At 39.9% G+C, this 23,448-nt stretch overlaps 1 protein-coding gene across 1 annotated transcript in view; it reads right to left on the bottom strand.

The window, feature by feature from the left end:
* furinb (furin (paired basic amino acid cleaving enzyme) b) overlaps window positions 1-23,448 on the bottom strand; it is a 79,488-nt gene that overhangs the window by 42,647 nt on the left and 13,393 nt on the right. Inside the window, exon 3 of the mRNA XM_031282552.2 lies at window positions 182-280. Coding sequence (XP_031138412.1) covers window positions 182-280 — 99 coding nt within the window. The remainder of the gene's footprint in view (window positions 1-181; window positions 281-23,448) is intronic.

The raw sequence follows: 23,448 nt of genomic DNA, 5'->3' as shown, positions 1-23,448 counted from the left end.
AGATGGAAGGACCAGCGAGGACTGAATAGAATACAGAGTTTGATCAGCTGTCATTGATGCTGGCATCCTTTTCTCTTGTGATATACACACTCTCTGTGTGTAATCCAATCTGTCTTTTGGCCTTTTGTTGCCAACATAATAGTGCTGCAACAAGCTGTGTGAGAGCTAACAACTGCCTTACCTGTGGTTCTTTTTGCAGTCTGATGTGCATCCCCCTGTGGCCAGACAAAGCCCTCTTCTCCACGGCATGATGCCTGAAGTGATAATAATCTCCAAAAACCTGCGCAAACATAAAGGGAAAGGCAATGAGTTCACCTGCAACAAGGGATGGTCTGGATAACACTGTCACCAAGGCATTCATAAGCACACAACAAATGTGCAGACAGTGTTCACTTCAGAAAGAGCTGAATAGGGATACATCCATTTGGACATTGAAGTCTAGCATGTTCTGTCCATATTCAAAGCTAAATGCGAGAAAAAAACATCTATTACTGCACTGGCTAGTAGAAACCATTAGAAACCATTATTTTATTCTTGCCACATGAGAGTTGTTTTTTTTTATTATTTAAATAAGGTGTTACATTTTTCCCTAGCCAGTGCTGTGTTAGATATTTATTCAGTTTAGGATTTGAATAAAGCAGAGAATAATGTTTCAGCTTTGATAAAATAAAATAAGCCGCATATTCCACAGAGCAACATAACCAGAGGAGGTAAGCTGGAAGTGGGGTGAAGAGACTTAAGCTCTTTGCAGATTGGAGAAAATGATGCACGCGCACACGCGCGCACGCACACGCACACACACACACACACACACACACACAAGTGCACCAACAGAAAGACATCCATTACACAACTGCAGATGGACACTATCTATCAAAAATGATTAGCCGCATCCATTAGACATAGTGTCACTTCAGAGCTAGACAGAAGCATTCCTCGTGTCGCTGTCATTGTTCCATCACACAGCCTGCTCATAAAAGAGCTTTTAAGGACAAGCGATTGGGTGACAGTTGTCACCAAAACTGGCCCAAAGTGCTTTTTTTGGTCACCCTTGCTTTTAAGTGACACAGCAGCCTGCGCCTCCCCGAGTCATGGTCAAGGACAGCTGACCTGAGACTAAATAATACAGACATCCAGAGATAAGTGTGTGGTAAAAAGACAAAAATAACCAAACAAAAGGTGGAGGAAGACGAGAAGCAGCCCAGGCACTCTTTACACCGGTATTCACAAGTGAGAAGCCTCCATTCAAAGAGGAAGCATTGCAATCTGTACAGTAGTGCCACTGGGGACTGGCTCACCTTCACAAGCCCAGTGGAGCAAAGGAAGAGAGAGGGGAGAGGAGGAGGAGGAGGGGTGGATGATGGAGGGAGGCAAGGCGGGCAGGGAGACGCAGGGTTTGACAGGCCGACCAGGCAGGATGGATGTGTGTGAGGAGGGAGAAGAGCAGACGCAGCAGGATGGAAGGCTCTCCTGGGGGTGCAGGCTGATTCTGCAGGCTGGCTGTCTGCGAGCCGACCAGACTGGAGGCTGGAGCTCAGAGGCCTAGTATGGCAGCACTGATAGAAAGCTGCCAGCCTAGTGCCGGCCAATTTGACTTCATTTGTCAAATATTTGTAATTAAGACTTGATTTTAAATCACTTGCTGTGATAATTTCCACATACACTGAGTGACCATCCATCTTAAATGACTTAGCATTGTACAAAAATCATCTGTTTTCCCTAAGAGGTCAGCTTGCACACAATTATGTATAGGAAAGAAAAATAAGGCTGATTTTGTTAGGAGACAGCTCTGCAGAAGGACAATCCTTAAAATGATTAAAAATGTGGCAAGAGCAGGAAAAAAAGGAAGCCATGTGTTCAAGCCCAGCATTATTACTAAGCTACCAGCTATCTTGCAGATAAATATACCAAATAGGCAATACAGTAGTATAGTTAAGTAATAAAGTAAAGGTAAGTAATATAGCTTACAGCTGGTGCTAAGAAGGTGAATTCATGGATACTATCCTTGGACACACTGATGTGAAAGATCCTCGATTGATGCTGACCTTACAGACACTCCGTCTCGAAAATAACTTCAAAGCCATGTAAAAGGAAATAGCTTCTGAACGATGCAAGATTGAGGTGTGATGAGGGATGTGACCCGAGGAATTAATGAGACCCAGTTTCACATTGATTGCGGCAGGGCAGAAAGCTAATTTGTGCTGCACCGGGGTGGCTTTTCTTTGGGACAAACCTATTTCCTAGAGTGCTGATGTCCTCATTTAGACCAAGAGTCTATGGGTCTTGGGAAATTGAGATAGAAAAGTTGGTGTAGCTGCCCATGAGTGCGCCTGAGTCATGCCCATCTACAGTCGTAACCCGATCAAATCATATGGTGTGTGTGTGTGTGTGTGTGTGTGTGTGTGTGTGTGTGTGTGTGTGTGTGTGGGAAAGTAGGGCTGCAACGAACAATTATAATCATTATCAATTAACCTACAGATTGTTTTGTCTTGTCAATTAATTGGTTAGTCTAGTCTAAATGTCAGAAAATATTGAACAATGCCCAAGGTGTCGTCTTTACATTGCTTATATTGTCTGCCCAACAGTCCAAAAGATATTCAGTATACAAGGATATGAATAAATCAACTAATTGTTTCAGCTCTAAAGGGAAGTGACCTTTATTTGGATGAAGTCAGATAGTTCTGCATTGCGAGCAGTATATAATCCTTGTAAAATAAAAGTCCAAATAACTGTAAATCTAAATGTATTAATTAATTAGGGTTTAGTATGTACTTATATTATACAGTACAGATCTTGCTGTGATCTCTAAATATCTACACGTTATATTTATGAAAATGAACGTCAACTCTATGAGAGAGCAGAGTGAAGTTGTGTTTATAAGACTTTCCCAAAGGTTTTTGTTCTGGCCAAATCCAAACCTGCTTACGGAAACCATTGCATTCTTATTTTCAGAGGCGTGTATGTACGGAAGCGTATTATATTCACCACTGAAAGAAAAATGTAGACACCTTATCTCGTAATTCGAGATCCTGATCTCGTCATTTTGAGAAAAGATCTCGTAATTATGAGATAATTTTAAACACCTGGAAGGCGGCATATCTAGCTAGTTGTCAGTAGGCCACGGCTCAGTGATCAACTGTACCACCGAGAGATAACATTAAATTCAGCTGGGTTAAGTTAGCGGGATACTTCTTATGTAACTTTATATATAGTATTAGTTAATGGACATATCTGTTCAACTGATCCTACAGAAACACTACACTGTCCAACAGATCAGAATGGGCTTTCCGCTGGAACAACCGCAAAGTCCTGAGGTGCCTGTGAAAAGTCGACAAACTGATAACAATCCCATCTATAGTACTTAATGACATTAGCATCTCCCAATGTCTCAAACCCAAACCAAAATAAAAACGGATTCAACTTAACAGGTGAGACGTGTGTTGTAATGAATCAACTGTAATACCTAGTGTGACCAGCGGAGGGTGTCTAGGTATATGACCATGGTGTATGTTGGTATTAAGGGAGACGAAGAAGAGTAGCTACAAGCTAGGTTTTGGTGATGATGTTGGTTCGTACATTAAAGTTTGAGCACAAGCTCATTGTGGATTAAAAACCATGTATCATCTTTAAGACACCAACAAAACATGACATAGGCCTATTTGCTTCCATGGCATCAGCTAGCCTGAAAGCTTCACACATAAGAGCTGTTTTCTGTTATTGTGAAAATGCATTCCTCTCAACGACATCTTTTCTAAAAATTACGAGATCCTGATCTCGTAATTACGAGATCTTTTCTCAAAATTACGAGATCAGGATCTCGTAATTACGACATAAGGTGTCTAAAAAAAAATTGAATGTGAATGTAATACACTTCCGTATGTATGTAAGTAGATAAAGTATAAAAAGGAAAAGTAAGTTAGGGCTGTAGAAATATAACCAGGGCCACTCGGAATCTGCGGACGCAGATCTTCTGTAGATTTTAAACAAATTAAAATAAATGAATAAAATAAAACTCTGAATGATAACACATCTCCACCCCAAGCAGAGAAAACAGATTTTTCATTCTAGATCACAGCTGAAAAGCTTTAAAAAAAAAAAAAAAAAATCTGCAGATTCCATTTGAGTCTGTTAACAACATGTCATGAATCAACGACAAGAGTAAGACGGTCATTTATGAATGGCTTTGCAAACTGAATGCTGAAGTATTTCACTTAAGTTGATGTTTCTTAGTTAGATAACAATTTTTCACAAATTCAAAGCCCTGATGACACATAAGAAGTACATACATTTGTTACCCTTTTCTTTAACCCATTAAAGGTGCTCTAAACGATATTGGTTGACGGCACTTCTTGTTGACGTTCAAAGTATTTTCAAACAAAACGAGGCTAGCTCGCCCCTCCCTCCTCCTCATCCCGTCCCCTCTCCCTGCCTTCCGTATTTCGGCGCACTAACCCCCACCCCCCAAATCCTTCTTGTCGGTTATTGGCTGGAACGCTGGAAGACTGTTTGTTATGTTTCGTGGTGCAGGTTGGCACAGTTTGTTTTTGTTGTTGTTTGTGGAGCCTGGGCTGTCTACAGAGACCGCATTTTTTTACAGTGTGTTCAGGGGACAGGCAGCTAGCAGATAGTGAGGAGAGGTTTGCTGTATGTGACAAAAAATGTAGCCTAAAAAACGCGTGACATCGCTTAGAGTACCTTTAAAATTGTATTACCTGCATTAAAACTAAATGACTGTAATATTGCTTACGGTTCTATAATAATATTATATTATTAAATACATAATTTCCTAGCTGATCACCAGTAAAGTACTAATTAATTTTCGGTGAATTCACTCAGAAACTGTCCACTGAAATGCAGCCTTATGAATGCAAGGCACTAAAAGACTACAAAAGCCCCTAATGCAACTATAGTTTCCACAATGGGACAGCCCTCTCTGAGTCTGCAAGCATGGACTCCAAGACTGCACCCTCTTGGATCTGTGTTCCTTATTTTATTCCGGGGCAGTCCCCAATTACGAGCAGTTGTCCCAAATCCTATCCCATTTGTCCCAAAAATTAGACCTGAGCATTGATTAGTCATAGCTTAATAAGACTTTAAATACTGATTGTTGTGAAACATTTTGTTGGTGTTGCCCACAGACTGACATTGGTATGTCCATAGCCTACATGAACTATGCCTGTTGTAGACTGTTTTAGCTGTGTCCATTACCCATAGTGCCGCATAACTATGCATAGCGGCGACACAAAGCTATGATGTTGTTGAATTAAAACATTTACAGAGGGAAATGAAACCATCCATTGCTGACATGGAGCCGGTGTCCCATGACCTGGTGAACATCCAGCCAAAAAGCAAAGACGTTACTCCAGGTACCGGGAGGAGTGCGTTGGTAAAATAGTCATGGATCATTGCCGTCTTACGAGATCCAAACAAAGCCTTTTGCAAAGTCTGCAGGAAAGAATTTGGTCCCCCTAATCTGTGTTATTATAGTATTTAGTATTTAGCATGGAAATATATTCCTCTCTGTCTGCTCTTAGTTGGAATCCCCTGTACGGCCGTGAGAGGAACTTCTCTGACTGTTTTTTAAAATAAAATAATTTATCAACTGAGAACTGTCTAAAATGGGTTAATCTGATGTAAATGCCAAGAATTTCAAGGTTGTAATTTGAACAACTTTGAACTTACTTTTGAACTACTTGCGAGTGCGCACTCTCCCCACAGATGTGGGAGTCTACGTGTTGGCGGAGACTGCAACTGACGGTAAGATCGCTTATCAAAAGCTTTTCATCAGTCCGAGAGCTGTGTGAAGCATCAAAGAGGCATCAACATTTCTTCAGCCCACTTCGTGTTTCACTTTTGATTTTTTTTCCACTAATAATCCTTTACCTAGCCTATTTTTTCTACCTACCACTCACTGTTGGGCACTTAAAGTTAAAAGACACAGTTTACAACAGCATCTTCCAAAGTAGAGGTCACAGTACATTTTGCTACACTCAACCGGGGAATTCAAGCCATCTGCTGACGAGGTTATCAGTCAGAGTGGTTGTTAGACTTCAAGGTGACTGAAAGTAATGTCACGGTGTGTCTTCTACATCCCATATTCTGCTGTGTCCTGTCCTGGGCTCTTCTATGGTGGCTGCCTTGGTCTCTAGCCACCCCCCGCCACAGTTGTTAAGTCAATATTGGCCACGGGGGATTGGCTTCAGATCAGTGGTGCCGAAAACAAAAATGTAGCAAGCTTTCACTGGGCTGTAACCTGATGTTATTTCACATTGCAGTGTGTGTGCATACATATGTTTAGGCAACTCTCCAATGTCACATACTGATTTGAAATGAGGGAAAGTTTTCTTTTCATTCTCATCAGACTAGTGAAGATAAAATTACGAACCGCACTTGTTGAGAAATGTGGCTGAGAATTTGTTCCGTGCCAGACACGCTGTGGTTGTCTCAAGTGATAGGCGATGGAAAAGGTACATAGTAAAATATAATTTTTCTTATCACCGCACTGGAATTCTGCAGAGAGACTTAAAAGAATTCCAATGTTCAGAAATGTGGTGGTGTAGAGGCAGCAGAGAATGAGAGTATGTGTGTGGATTCCAGCAGACTAATGCACTGATATAGTGTGTGTGTGTGTGTGTGTGTGTGTGTGTGTGTGTGTGTGTGTGTGTGTGTGTGTGTGTGTGTGTGCATTCAGCATGGGTACTGAATACAAATATTCAGTATTCAGCATTGGAGCTTAAAGGTCCACTACACTGATATTGACTGTGACAGACTTTCACATTAAATGTATTCCCCTAAGCTTGAGAAAAGTGCACAGAAGCAAATCCACCTTATTGGAACTGCCGTCAATCAGCCCCATCTTTCAGGGATAAAACACTAGCATCAGTGGTTAGTTAGAGACACAGCAATGATAGTAATTCACTCAAAATTGTATAACGAATTGAGAATAAAGTTTGATTTTAAAGTTTTGTTAAGCAATAGCTCAACAGCCCGTGGTATGTTGTGATTATATCACAGCTAAGGGGCGCTGCTTTATTAACCCCAACTCCCCTGTTGCGAATTTCACCCATTCTCATCTGGTCCACCTAATCTGTGTTATTATGGAATTTAGTATTTAGCATGGAAAAATATTCCTCTCCGTCTGCTCTTTCTTGGAATCCCCGATACAGGCGTGAGAGGAACTTGAATTCTTTGACTGTTTTTAAAATAAAATAACTTATGAACTGAGAACTGTCTAAATGGGGTTCATCAGATGTAAATGTCAAGAATTTCAAGCTTGTAATTTGAACAACTTTGAACTTACAAGTGTGCACACTCCCCCTACAGATGTGGGAGTCCAAACAGTGAGCACCTTTATTCACTGCCTGTGATATATGATTCCACTAACCTTCATGGAAGATGATAGTGGGCACATACTGTAAATGTGTGAGACACACACAGCAATGCACACAATGCTCTTTTGCTCCTCTGTACAGTAGAGAGGCACTCAGAGGCAACTTCTGTTGTACATCTGAGATAGAAATGTCAGAGGCACAGCAGAGCACATTGATTGCCACACAGCCCACCGAGCCTTTTCTCCTCTTTCGCGTTTCCTTTTATATGTTCCCTTTACTTTCATTTATCTTGCTTATTCACACTACACATACAGTGCAAAATCCCTATAGCAATGGGTGCTTCCTCTGTATGGTGCGGTATTTGCTGTGAAGTTAATAAAACTGTTGTGTTATTATAGTCTCCACTGAGTCACTGGGCTGCCATATTTTGGACTAATTACAGCTGAAACTCTGGGGTTCCTCTTAGTGGGAGAAAGTCATTATTTTACTCTAAGATAGAGGCTAATTGAGTGTTTTCAAACGAAGGCTAATTATTTGTTTGCATCTCAGCGCCGATCCTGCATGTTGCCCGCCTCGTCTGCATTACCCAGCTCAGGGGATTTGTTGTCTTGGGAAAAGCTGAGCCACAAAACTGTTTTTGCTAATTATGTGGCTGAATAGCAACTCTTTAACAAAATGCCTATGAAGGCCATCCCTCCGGTAGTTGTAAAGTAACAAGACAGAGGGAGCATGAAAGGTGTGAAACCCGATTTGGGCCATTGAATTAATGTTCTTGAATAAATATAAACAAGAGTTATTAAAGCAGTTGTGGGGAAAGCACAAAGACCTTAGTCTGAATCATGTTGTGTCCATCTAGACCTATTCCTATTCCGGGAGAGTAGAACACATGGAATATGAAAGATAGAAGGGAAATATAAGTGAGGCAGGAGAGAAAAAAGAGAATAGATGAGTGAAGAAGGTGGAAAACAAAGTCGGGAATGGCTACAAAAGGCATGCGTCACACTAGACACTAAGGGAGCCCCTACTGATGCATGACCTTTTGCCTAAAATTAACATAAATCTAAATTCAAACAGTTCTGTCACAGTAAATGACTACTGCCTTGTAATTCTAATCAATGATGGTATCATCCTCTGTGATTCTATGCCTGAATAAAACATGGTGGATCTACACTGTATCTCTTATGCCTTGATGCAATGGGTTTAGAGTCAGATTAGGCCAGAAAATTAAATAGGCTGAGTATATGAATCTCACGCATTTGCCGTGGACAGAAAAAATGTGGACAAAGTAGCATTCCTGATATAATTTATCTCTGTGGTGTGATTTTTCAGAGAAAAGATAAGGGACAGAGCAGGGAGAACAGGCTTATCAAAAACCACACACACACACACACACACACACACACACACACACACACACACACACACAAAGTAAAGCTATCATCACTCAGCCAAACCTTCCTCAGAGTGGCACTGATACCAACTCACAAACACGCTGGTATAAGTCATTCACATATGTGCGTGCAAACACACACACACACACACACACACACACACACACACACACACACACACACACACACACACACACACCAAAGATTCAGAGCTCTGGCCTTGAGAAAGGGAGACTGGGACAGATAAAAAAAAAAAATACCTTGCATGTGAGGGAGAGTGTGTGTGAGAGAGACCTTTTACATTTTTCAGATTACTTCTTGCCTTTTTAATTTAAGATGTATCCCACTGGGCTGATTCTTCAGTCTCAAACCCTCTCTTGGTTGAAGAAATGTGGTAACCAAATTAGTAAACACCCAACTAACCATGCTTCACCGGAGCAATGCATATTCATGGAGTCAAGGGAGAGTTGAATCCATTGCTTTTTGCAGTGTTCCAGCACAGCAGTGGGGCTGGTTTCTCCTTTGAATGGTGATATTAGTAACCATGATATTAGTAACCATGCGGTTAACCTGCTCTGAGATTACGGGGTGAGGGAAGCTAGGCATCTCTCCATGTAATGCTGCTTTTTCTATTCATTGAGCAAGAAATAAAGGGAGCGAGCAAAAAGGAGAGCAGAGAGGAGAATAAAAGAAGAGAGAGGATGAGGAATAGACTAACACAGATTTAGATGCATTGGTAAACAGAGTGTTTGCTAAAACTGGGACCACAAGGGGCCTCTTCCTCTTGCCATGAGGAAAAGCAGGAGAAGACTTGATGATGTATGAAAACAACTTCAGCAGAAAGCAAAGGATTGAGATCAAACTGGGTTAATTTCCAAGCCGTCGGGAGACGGGTAGAGTAAACAGACATTTTGAACAGAACAGCATCAGTGTTCTTTGGATCTAAAGAAGCAACGTGCCACCATGGTGAGTGCATCTGACAAAGTGCTTAGGCAATGAAGCATAGCGTTATGCAAATGAGGTGAAAGAAATAGAAATAGCAGGAGAGTGAATTAAAAATAGAAAAACAACCTCATTGCGACCGAAAATTTTGTGAAATATTGAGTATGTTACAATGTTTAGTATTCTAAGGTGTCGTGCTGGTTAAGCACAACCTGAGCGCTGTTGGCCTTTAGTTTATGCCTGGAGGCGGCATGTCGCCTTGATTGCTATGCCATACATTTTTTAAAGCAATTCTGATATGAAGTGAATAGCACACACAACCTGCACTTGACTCATGCAAAAACACAATGTCTCTCTCTTCTTTCTCCTCCTCCACTCATTTATGTTTCCACCTGTTATCAACAAGTCATGAAAGGGCACACTCTCTTAAGGAATGAAAAGCCTGCTACTTATTAGTACAGTAACTACAGTCCATGAAAAACCAATGTGAAGAGCACTCAATGTGCTGTCCTATTGATTTTTCACAGACTCAGATCAGTCAATCTATCAATGGCTGCAAGCAGGGAGGCAGGAGCACTGAGAGAGGCGCCGTGGGTGTTCAGCTGCAGTGATGGACTACTAAAAGGGAAATGTGCAGTATGTGCCCTTCACTTCAAGGGCTCAGCTAAGGAAAGTTGGAAGCTGTCAGCACCTTCAGACGTACAGCAAGAAGATGCAACAATGCTGCATGAAAAAAACTAAATCTTAGAGATCCCCTCACACTCTCACTTAAACATCACAGAGCAATGAAGAAACACCTGTGCGCACATGCACTCACCAAACACACACTGACTCACTCACACCTCTATATCTCGGTCTTCTGCTGCCTCTGTGTGCGATGAGGTCAATAAAAAAAAGAATACTTCAGGCTCCAGCTGTCCCCTCAGGCTCCTTCCTTTGACGGTGGCCTGTTTAAGAGCGCCGGGATTCTGTGAGGCTGCTGGATTATTCATTTGCAGAGTGCAACTCAGACCACTGCTCTTTTACACATCACCTATGCTGAATTCCCTGGTGCCAGAACAGCCTCTGTCAGGCTTCATCACCCTAGTTTTCAACAACTTAAGTAAATAGGTTTCACTTCCATTTCCATGCAGCACGCGTCAGTTTAATTCCTTTATTCTATGTGTCTTTTACTCGCCCACCCCACCCAGCGAGGCTTCCTCTGGTTCCATCTAATAAAACTGACACGTTCAGTGCTTACATTTTATCCCTCTCCTCATGTTAAGAGCCTTATTAAAATCATTCATGTCTTCCTATCTGCTCAGTATAAACGTGGGGGAAAAAAACTGACAGACTCAGGCTGTATGTGAACGTATTACAAATGATCAGATTTATCTACGGTATACTGTGCTGTATGCATTTCTGGACATTGTGAATTCAGTTTGTAGCATTTGTCTGAGGTGCTGTGATGTTTTTTTTTCTTTGCCTGCCCAGTTCAGCATTTTGGTGATTCACCATTCGCTGCAGTGGGTCAAAAGGGGCAGTAGGTTAGATGTGTCACTGGCAATCCAGCGACGAAAAGCAATTTTGGTGTCAGGATTGAGCTGTCTGCCCAGATAGGGTCAACAGCCCTATGTGCAAGGCACACCTCTATTATTCAGTCTTTTTGTCATTTTATTAGATGGAGGCCCATACCATATAAACGCCTCCAAAAAACACACCGAACCCATTTTTATTAATGTGCCTGCTTCCTTTGATAAAACATTCTTCAAACTTCATCTAAGAAAATATACCGTTTTATTCAGATTCTTCTTCGAAAAGTACACACAAGCAGCAAAACACTATTTTATATGTATTAGTGCTGTCAGTTAAACGCGTTATTAACGGCGTTAACGCGATAAAAAAAATTGACGGCGTTAAAATGGGTTTGCATTAACGCCGTCAATTTTTTTATCGCGAGATTAACGTTCTTTTTGGCCTAGCAAACTTTGTAGTTTATTTTACATGCTGTTGCAAAAACTAGTAACGTTAGAAAAACTACAACACCACACCGGATCTAGCTAGACCGGAAACAAAACAACAGGCATGCTGCACACACTTGTTTGGGCTTGCGAGCCGGCCAAAGAGTAGTACATACCTGCAAACTAGTCGCTTTTCGGCGAAAATTGCCGTTTTGAATGGGAAAATGTCATCCACATGAATCGTGTAGATCCGAAGAGTTTTTATTTTGGGTGGGGGGGTCCGAGACCCGGTGCTGATACGGCACCGGTGCCTTAACGACCGTTATCTACCGGACCGAATAGCAACGCGGATTTTGGTGCCTTATTTAGGTGCCACTTAAATGCCTACGCTTCTCTCTGATGCTCCAAAAACGGACGTTAGAGGCAACTGAAACATCGCCGCACGGGACGCTAGTCAACACTACACTTAGCAGCAGGTAAAGTTAACCTACCATTAGCTAGCAGCTGGAGTAAAGTGGAGTAAGTAGTAAGTAGTGTATATATATAAAAAATATATAAATCTTTCGGTTCAGGCACCGTTTTAAAAGTATCGTATCATGTTGATAAGAACATTAAAATGAGAAAAAATAATGGGACAAAAAGAAATCAAGGGACATTTAGAATAGAGAAAAATGTACGATTAATTGCGAGTTAACTATGACATTAATGACAGCACTACTATATATTGTTTTTTTTACTTCTTTAGAGGTTTGAGGGTGAGCCTGTGAATCCTCTAGAGTTGAGTGGACCAGACCAGCAAAGTCTCCTCAAGGGCATCAGTGTTTAATGATTTGTTTACACAAAGCGGTGAACAAGAACTTCTGTCTAAATATATAATATGTGATCAAAGAATAACTACATAGGAGATCTATCTTGACCAAGCATACAGCACCAACCTTCAGCTTTTCAGTTTTGATGCTAAGCACTATGCACACAATTCAGTCAGCCTTCAAAAAGTACAGACAGCCTTAATGAGTAATAATGTCTGTGTGCTACCATAGATTTATACATACTGTACATGCACACAACTGTGCACGCTAGACTCATTTTTTAGTCTAGTGTGACTCATTAATGAGTCCTCAAAAAAAGAAGAAGAAAAGAACTGCACGTTGGGGACGAGAGAATGACTATAAGCAGGTGGAGCAGAGATGTATGGCTTCTGTGAGAGAAAAGAGCCCGGCACACTGTTTGTCTGATATGTGTGTAGCTAGAGACTCAATGATGTCCAACAGCAGCAGCTGGCTTAGAAACATTCACTGTTTAATTAATTTGTTACATTTGTTCTCCTAAAAGCAAGAGAATGTGTATATATCATATTTATATTTATATTTCAGTCTGATGTTTGTTATTTATTAAAACGTTTACCTTTTAAATCTAATATTTAAGACTATGGGGAAAAAACAAGTGAATTTTGCCTGAACCATATAAAGTGTTTTTCTCTGTATCTAGATGTGAGGAAAACAAGATCAAAGTAGTATCTACTTCCACAGATCTAATACTAATACATAGTATTTCAATTATATTGTGGTTTGAATTGAAAGAATTGTATTATGTGATACAGTCCAATAACAACCTATTCTTACATTGCTTGCGTACACCAGAAAAAAAGGTAGATCATTCACGGTGGCCTCATAGCTCAAAAAGAAAGACTCAAGCTGCCTGTATTCGTTTACCGAGAGGGGCCCAGAACGTGCAGCGGCCATGGAACTAGAAGAGCAAGCCAACTACAAGAGTGGAGGGGTGTGACTTTGAACCAAATCTCGTTCAAATTCATGGAGCATTAAGCCCTTTCCTTGAACTTAAGAAGCACAGACAGTTAAGGACATTGAAACATAGAGTTTAAGAAGAACTCTTTGTATTGAGAATGGGAGTGTGAGCTTTGCATAGTTTCATGAGTGCCTGAAATAACCTCTGTACGGGAGCTGGCTTTGTGCCCAAACCTGATGTGACGGTGAAGCAGTTAAAAGTGCTGGACTGCTATGAGTCACTGCACAAATGCTTCAGAAACAAAAGGCAAGACAAATACAGACTCATATCATCTGTGTAAGCATGTGTACTCGTACTATGACTTATTAATAACATCAAACTAAAATTGTAATTAATATGTGGTCACTTAACACTCTCATCCCTTCTGCCATTAAAAAAGGCACATTTCGGGCGCCCGGATAGCTCAGTTGGTAGCGCGGGCGCCCATATATAGAGGTCTAGTCCTCAACGCAGCGGGCCCGGGTTCGACTCCGACCTGCAGCCCTTTGCTGCATGTCATTCCCCCCCTCTCTCTCCCCTTTCATGTCTTCTGCAGTTCTATCCAAATAAAGGCCGAAAATGCCCAAAAACATAGTCTTAAAAAAAAAAGAAGAAAAAAAAAAAGGCACATTTCAAACTAAAAAAAAGTGTTACAGGGAAAAACGATCACTGCTGCGTGCATACAGAATCTTGTAAAGAGGTAACAATTAAGGACTGTTGTGCAGTGTGATTAAAGGTTCGCTGCCACTTACTTAAAGGCAGGCAAGAAAGTAAGAAAACACTCATATGTATGAGTGTTACATAAACATACATCTTATATAATTTATAGCTATGCTTATACATTAGTGAACTCGTGACTTCCACCCACGTTCCACTCCAGAGTTGATTATTTGATCACTTCATTTAATAATTTCACTGTGTGACGGTGTTGTTGAGACAATGGTCAGATTATTTAATGATTAAGCATAAATTAAGCTATTAAAGTGGGCTTTTTCCCATGACATTCAGCCAAGCCTGGATAAGCGTTGTTATGGTGCTATTCAAGGCAAAACATCCCTTCGCTGCAAAGGGCATGGCATTTACAACCATTTCATCTCAACACAATACAGTGTGATCAGTAGAAGCGAGGATTTAAAGACCAAACTTCTATAATCATTTTATAACAAAACCCAAACAGGAGGGGAGAAGAGAAAAATAATTGGAAGATGATTTAGAAAACAATTATTTGTGTGAGGGGGAAAATAGAGTTCAGCCATGGGACGTTTTTATTTATGATGTAAGAGTTTAAAGACATCATATTGTAGCAGGCTTATATAAATCTAATGCAGTGTGGGGTGTATGTATGCATTTGTGTGGCAGCACTGAAAATATGAGAGAACACAGCACTTATTATAAAGGACTCTTGTGCAAGGTCCCATGATAGCCTTCATAACAATGATAAATGGCTGAAGCATTCTGGTAAGCTCCATCATGCAACTACCACTTTTAGGACTTTTTCTATTACGCTTAGGACGGAAGCATAGTGAGAAGGCTTTCTGCAAAACAGAACAACGGATTAACACCCTGGGAACCTTAATATATTTTTTTAACCTCATTTTGTTTTCCAATTTCCTGCCATGCATCTGTAACACTAGAGACACAGACATTTTCTAAAGGCTGGATCGAGGCAGTCTGGTGTGTTGCGCCATTCATTTTTCAATCCTCCCATAACACAAAACACCAATTGAGCTGGCAGAAGAATGCCATTAGGCTTACAATATGATGAAGCTGAGGAAAAATAGTTTCAGTCATTTTTTTACAGCCTCTATGGTGCCTTAAAATTAATAGCTTGATAAGGAATCTTCACAATTGTCATCCTTCAACAAAATTCACTCCACCGCTACACTGCTTTAGAAGGGTGGACACATCATGATAAGCCTGCTATGATTATAGTGACTGTTTGCCTGATTAATAAACGTGCATCATGCAAGCTTAAATATGGGTTCAGCCGTGCCATTACTTTACATTGTTATGACATGCATGTATGTACTATTGTCTGGCTAAGTGGAACTACTCCACTGCTACAATGTGCTGTTTGAAAAATTCAGAGTTCTGTATTACAACACTCCCAATTCGCTCCTATGTACAACATGTGAGATTGAACAGCCTGCAGCCTCCATTGCAGAGCTAATGCAGCACAGATGGAGGACAGATGTATGACGGGGGTATAGCTTTACAACAGCTACAAGTGTATACAAAAAATAGTCGTAAAAATTGCAGTCATCTTTCCCATTACTGTATAACGTCGTCTAAAAATTTATAGTACACCCTATTCTATCCAACCTCTTAATGGGGAGATTTAGGTAGTTGGTGCATTACTCCTTATTATGACCATGAAGTATACATAAATTCTTGTCCAGTCTCTGGAATAAAAGTGTAAATCAAGATGTGTGGAAATTGTATTTCTTTTATCAGTTAATGAAAACAGACTAAAAATAAAAATATGTTTAAGTTAGCGTAGACCTCTGCGCGCTGGAGAGAAAGTAGATTTGGAGTTACAAGGGTTAGGGTTATCATGGGCTAAAGTATTCATGTGAATGAACAGAACGTACTGCATCAGATAAACTATTACCCTATGGAACCCGTTTTCCACAGCTGAAATCACTGTATATCTGAGACAAACTCTTTATCAAGAGCTAAGAGCCAGAAGATTGTAAGTGCCATTTTGAACAAAAAGCCCCTGGTATGTTCTGGGTCAGCTGCTCCATTCTTTCATGTCAGTTTTATTTTAGCGAATACAATTGAAGAACCTTTGCATCGTTTAAATTTGAGACAGAACTGCTCATGCGGCTCGGTGCTCTGTCTTTGCCCAGAAAGGATTGGAAAAGAGAATGAAAATGGAGAGGAACACTGCAAAAGTATTCTGCATTCATCCTCGGCCTTGAACAGTCATTCTTCGAGATACTCGTTCTTCATTATTCAGGCTGAGAATGAGCTGACAGTCTTATACTGTAACTACCTAACACAACTCCCAATCTCTGGGTAAGGATCTGCATGACAGCACCCATGCACTCATACAGAAGAACTCTCTAACGGCTGCACATGGATCGTTAGCCACTAATTAAACAAATGTTCATAGTTTGACTTAAAACCCATATACTGTATTTTAGAGAGTAACTTTAATCTATATGTATATAAATCAGGACGCTATTCATGAATGAAATATAAAGATCTATTCTTTGGACTGTTTGCTTTTATTTTGTAATTAAATAATGTATGATTGACTGTGAAAAAACTCCAGGAAGAAGCTACCTGAATCAGACAGTGCCTGAGTCCGGGAGGCCCAGCTGCCTTGTTATTTCACCATCACTCTCTGTCTTGTCTCAGCTAAATCGCATCAGCCCGCAATTGACCAAGAGTCACGCTTCAGAGGCAAGCCTGATATCTCCAGACTCGCAGACCTTTTACTTCTCCATTCTGCTTTCCTCAAAAGGTCATATTTTTTACTTTTACAGCAGTACAAAGTACACTTTGCTCTGCACAACTTTTTCTGGTATCACATTTTTCATATCTTGTCAGACTTTTCTTGAGGATAAAGAGAAAAAAAACAGAGGGAAAAAGCTCATGGACCATGGTCTTGGGCTTGGCCTGTGTAAGACAATACATCATTGCAGATTTTTATGTGCCGGTTGACAAAAGTTTTACTTGATTTGTCTTTTACTTATTAATGAATAATTAATACATTATTTTTCCTTCCTACACAATCCCTGAAACACAACAGAGAAGGTCATTTGTATGATCCAAAAGAAAGGTAATACTTCTTTTTTCTTACATTAAAGACATAAAAATGGCATGCTGGTTCTTGATTGCTGCACCAGTCTCTTGTGGAACATCCCAGATGTCAAAAACCAGAAATAGTACGTGCATTGGAAATCCATAATTGAAATGCCCTGACATGCAGTGAGATGCCTCATTTGGCACTTGAGATCTTGTGTTATGTAGTGAGACGGATGTGCATGTACCACAGAAGGGTTTCCAAGGCAATATGTGCGCAATATGTGCGTAAGTATATAGGATTTGCTTCAATTCACAGCCCCAGTACGTTTCTGAACTACGGGCAAAATACATTTAACTCCAGTATTTCATTACTGCTGGGGTGGTATCAATATCTCCACAAATTAAAAGAAAACTCTTAAGCGTTATAAATGCAATGCAAACATTCAACCACAGACCCCTGCTGAACCTCTGGCCATAACTCCCTTTCATTAAAATGAACTCTGTGCACGGAGCTGAATTTAATGTGGTCTTAAAATATTCATGCCAAATTGACTGGTTGCACATACAAAAAAGAAAAATCCAAGGCATTATACAGGCATCCAAACAGGATATGAAATTTAAAAATGAAATGCTAAAATGTCAAATAAAAGATATCATTGTGAGTTATCCAAATATGCCATTTTATGATAGGCAGAGTGTGGGCACACAGCAGGAAAAAAAAACTAATAACTTCTTAATAACTTGTCTCGTGTCCTCAGTCACAGTCAAATGAAATTACTGTTGGTACACTTGTAGGCTTTGTGTAGTGGAGCTGGGATAAAAAAAAAGAGGTTTTCAGAGATTCTCCCAGCAGAATGTAATACTGGCTGAGCACTAATCTGATCCCTCACTCGCCCCTCTGGGTAATAATTTTCCCCCATCACCTATAACTGTATTGTTTTATTTCGAATTGTTATTTTCATTTGTGCCCTTCTTGATACCCCTTCATATTACATTTCTAATAATATTCTCAAAGCCAGGATCAGGGAAGAGAAATGTCATCTGACTGCACTATGTTAGTACAGTCTGTACTGAGCAGTGAGTAACTCTTTGCTCGCATTGCTTGAACAGTCCTGTTGTTTGGTATGCAGTATGCCTATGGTTATTCCCAATGTGGAGAGCCCAAGGCTGACTCAAGGTCTGTGCATTGGTCTTTTTTTAACCTGTGGGCAGGATAAGGGATGAACTCCCAGGACTACAGTAGAACTGCAGAGAAAGACACTTTTTTCAGACATTAAAAAAATGCTTAGTATGTGTGGGCTGCACAATATAGTTTTTTAATCGTCATCGCGATATTAACTGCCGAAATAAACACATTGTGAAAGGCTGCAACATATCGCGAAAGACACTCAAGAGATTTTTTGTGTTAGTTGAAAGAAAATATCAGTAAAAAAACTGCACTTTGAAATGTAACTGTTATACATTTTTTTAGTGGTGACTTTTATATTCAATTCAGTGTTCAATTTGTTCACTAAAAGAATGTTGGACATGATTTCCCTTCATTTGTTTTAAATTCAACAAGCAATTTGTTGTATTTTAGCAGAATACTGAAAGCAGCATAACTGAATACACTTTAATATTGGTTTATTTATTGCAAGTAATATCGTTATCGCGACATTATCACATACTGCATATTTTCCTCATATCGTGCAGCCCCAGTGTGTAGATTACTGGCTCGACATTGATGTAATTTAATCACTCAAGCTGGCAATTTGCTTTAAGAGGGCTTATTCTTATTTTTCCTTCTTGATGTGATTTAGTTCAATTTTGGGAAACACAAATTGATTCAGTAACACTGATTATAAAATCGGTAAAAAAAATGCACACAACTTATACTGCCCAAACAGGGTTCGGCACACATTTTACTCTGAGCAGTAATATTACTTGTACTGCAGCGGCGGCAGCAGCAGTACCTTAGCAGTAGTTATATTATTATTATTATTATTAGAGTTTTAGCATTTATAGTTTATATGGCAATAGAGTGAGTAGTTTCATTTCATTTTGATCTTTGCATCTTGCAAATGTTTCATACTGATTATTGCTAAAGCCGGAGTAATTTGATTATTTCTTTTAGCAGATCAATGCATTAAATTGACATAATTTATAATTAAAGCATTGATGCAATGAGCATCCAGAGCAATTCAGAGGCAGTGCTTCTCAAAGTGTTTTGCAGTGATATTGTCTGTAGACACTCTGACATGATGGAGTTCTCAAGCCTGAGCCACTGAACCAAAACAAATGTTATGCAGCCAACTTTTAAACTGTAAATTACTATTCTGTAATTTGTGGCTGAATGCTGCATGCCCGGTACAGGCATACACCCTGACAGTTGCATTTGCTCTGAGTAAAAATATGCAACAGCCAAGGATTTGTGTGAATGTCACATTCAGGACCTGCACACGCATAGATTAGATCAGATTTATACTTCTAATAGTCTGCTCAATACATATAGCCCCTCTCCATTGCAAAGGATCTTTCAGGAACATTCAGTGAGGAGAACCAACAAGGAATAATATCATAATAAGCTGTATGTAATAAAATAGTAGTACTACCTTTCTGAAACTTAAAATTGTGAAAAGACGATGCCAGAGAAGCGTTGATTCAACAGTGTAATGCATTTTGAGATCCTATTTTCCAAAAGTACTCTCACGTTGCCAGACCTATCTATACAGCGCTGTGGAGATAGCTCTGGTTACACCACACATACATTCTGGGATAGGATAAAAAAATGCTCTGGTTTTTTGCATTTCTTTAAACCAACCACAATTGTCTCCGGATGCAGCAACGGTGGCTTTGCAAAATAGTCTTGGGAAGGAACTTGTTTTGGTGGAACATTTGAACCCCGCAAAAGAAAACCTCACATAAAATATTAAATGAAGTTAACTGTTCACACAATACAGTAACGTGAGCTATTTAAATTAGCTGGATACATGGTTAAACGTAATTTGCTCTTACCAATGTAACGCTATCGCTGTGTGTACTTCGTCCATAGCAATTCCCGCCAATCGGTCACAAAATGCCCCAGTTAGAGAGTAAATGCCATTAACATATTCTTTGTAAATCTTTACAATCCTTCACCGAAAGAACCAAGCAGGCCTGTCTTATTGCACAATCGAAATTGTCTTTAAAACTTGCCATTTTCAGCGTGTAGCTCACTAGCTCGAAGGATGTTGTTTCCTGTATCGAAGGGATTTCGAGAACGGCAACACTAAGAGAGCAGAAAGTGAGGGGCAAAGCCTGACATCCGGCGTGTTGATGTCAGGCTTTATCTTGGAAATGTACTTCACGTGATCCAGACTATCTAAAGGTAAGTCAGTCTAACCCTACCTCTTCAAATCAACAACACAAACTAAAACCTCTTAACTTATTATACAGGTGAAAAAACACCATTCTAACCATCACAACAAAACAACATTAGGCGTATAAGCATTAAAAATGTCATTTGTTATCAGGCTCTTTTATTGAATTGCATTACATTAGCATTTTTTTTCAGTGAGGTCAATAATACATATGCAGTGATGCACACGTAGACAGAAAGAGAAATTTGTTAATGTAAACTGAGAAACTGAAAGAGCTCTTCAATAGCTTTATCCTTACATGACTCCCAAGATCATGAACATACTCTAAGAGTTCTTGGACAAACTGGATCAATTGTAATGTAAAAATTAATATTTAATGGGTACAATCAGAAATATTGCAGCCAAAGAAGAACACAAACTTGCAAAGTGGTGGCTATTGTATCTGCAGTCAAGGCTGAATTACATTGGCGTTACATTATTCCCTGTGTACAAAAGTCAATGCCTTATAAAAAGGAAAGTTCCATCTTCAATTTACTCAAAGCCATCCTAAGTCAATAATGGGCAGATTATAAATGTGAGTAGTCTTAAAAAAGACCTCCCTAAAGAAAAGAGACCTGAATGGAGGCAGACAATGCACACGCATGGCTGGCTCCATATCTCAGAGGAACAGAGAGCAGCCTGATAGACTTTATCCTTTTCCACACACTTGATCTATACTGTCTGCTCTTAGAGTCATCCAACCACCGTTACCATGAAAACAACAACCGTCTTTCTAACCTTCCTTCTCTTCCAGTCCAAAACCTGACTGCAAACTTGTTACAATGCACTGTTAGTAGAAGGCGTAACTAGAATTTTATTGGTCAAAGATTCGTTAAACCAGCCTTTTGAGCATGTTTTGAGTAATGCTTTCTGCAAATCTCTGGCACCACACCAACCCATTTCTTTGAGACATTTTTGGAAACAGCTAAAAGGTCTGTGACTGCAAGCTCCATATAATGAAGTGGTGCATTTAAATGAGAGACAGCTCTGGGACGAGGAGGCACACTTCACTCAGATCAGCAAACACTGAAATAAAGTGGAATGTAGAGGGTGAAGAAAGGGAGAGGACAACAGAAAGAGGGGGGAGAGAGAGCACAAAGGAAAGAAAGTAGGGATGCAGGTATAAAACAACACATATACCTGTAAAAAAAAAAGAGACTAAGCTGTGTCCAAATTGATTTGACATACTTAAAAGTAGGTCAGCATTAACGCGTTAATCGTGATGCGATTAAGGGCTGAGCATAACGCGTACATTTTTTTAAACGCATGCCGCCATTTACACTTCACTCGGCTTCGCGTCGTTTCTAACAGGCTACTACTTTGACCCTTTGCTGCACCTTTACTTATCATCAAGCTATACTCCCTCGTAACACATCCTACTGCTGCAGGCTGCAGGCATGATGGAGAAAGACAGCAGCAACGCAACTCTGAATGGTGTTTTTTATTTTCCAAAACTCACGGAGGCTCTTAGACAAGTCGAAAGCCATATGCACATTGTGTAAAGCCGAATTAAAATATCACAAAGCACGTCAAGCTTGAGCTACCACCTACGAGCTAAGCATAGTAGTACAGTTAACGTGACTCAGGTTGATGCTAGCGGGCTCAGGCAAAGCACTAGCACTCACACAGAGTGCTACTCGCCGACCTGTTGATGAAACCAATTCCAAAAAAATTACTACAGCTCTTGCGAAATGGGTGGCAACTAAATGCAGACCTGTCAGCATCGTAGAAGACTCGGGTCTTAAAGAAGTACTACAGTTGGCATGTTCTGACCCGTCTTATACATTGCCATTGAGGGGGACAGTAGTTTCACCATACACAGCCTGTACTCCAGGGAGAAAGCAGCTAAACTGGAACTGCTGCAAAGTGCAAACGCTGTCTCATTAACTGGTGATCACTGGACAGTCAGTGAGTAATCAACATTATTTAGGAGTTACTGCACACTATATTGACTCTGGTAAGGATAGGGATTTTTAGTTTTTTAGTTAGGTACTTGGAGGAATTGTGCAATAATGACAGATTCACACATTTTTCTTTTGTTTACAGTAAATAAATAATAAACAAATACAAATCTTAAAGTCAAGTTCATTAAGTAACTTTCCTTGCATTCATCTGATTCCCAATCAAGATACACTGGTAAGGATGGCTTTCCATTGTTAATATGTACTTAAAAAGAGTTCTGAAATGCAAAATAATAGAATTTTAATAATGTGATAAAACATGCGATTAATCGCGATTAACTATAGAAATTCAGCTATTTAAAAAAATGTATCGTTTGACAGCCCTACTTAAAAGTATTAACTGAATGCCACATATTTAAAGAAAGAAAGGTAACAATAAACACAGGAAGATAAGTCATAATTAAGTACAAACACCAATAGAAAGAGGATTACCTTCTTTAAATGCCAAGTGGCCTTGAGAACTATGTGTGTAGTAATGTATTGCCAACAGAAATGACCCCGCAATCTCCCAACACTGAGTCAATCTACTGCAAATAATATGCTGGCAAATTTCTCCATGGCAACCTAATGCCAGAACAGGCTGTAGATTGGTGTGCCAGCGGGCAGACAGTCACAAATGTTTTATAGTTTGACTGTAAGGCAGTAAGCAGGAGCAAGAAGGTTAAACTAAACCCTAAGATAACTAACCATCACAAAAACAAATGCACACACACACACACACACACACACACACACACACATATACACTCACACACACAAATGAACGTGATAATAATAATGACTTAAAGCAAATTCCTTTTAACGCCACTAATCTTTTTGACGTGCAATTAACGCACAAGTGTTCTGTGATTTGGGCCTCAGGTATTTTGGGAAATCAGGAAGCGATGTAGCAGTAACCTCTTTATTTACACTCTATGGTCGGACTCCATTTAAAAAGTAGCTTTTTAAATGCTTGTCGACAACCA

The sequence above is a fragment of the Sander lucioperca genome, chromosome 7 (genome assembly GCF_008315115.2).
Source record: "Sander lucioperca isolate FBNREF2018 chromosome 7, SLUC_FBN_1.2, whole genome shotgun sequence".
Taxonomy (NCBI): Eukaryota; Metazoa; Chordata; class Actinopteri; order Perciformes; family Percidae; genus Sander; species Sander lucioperca.
Note: the sequence above shows the minus strand (reverse complement) of the source record. Positions and strands in the feature narration are given on the sequence as shown.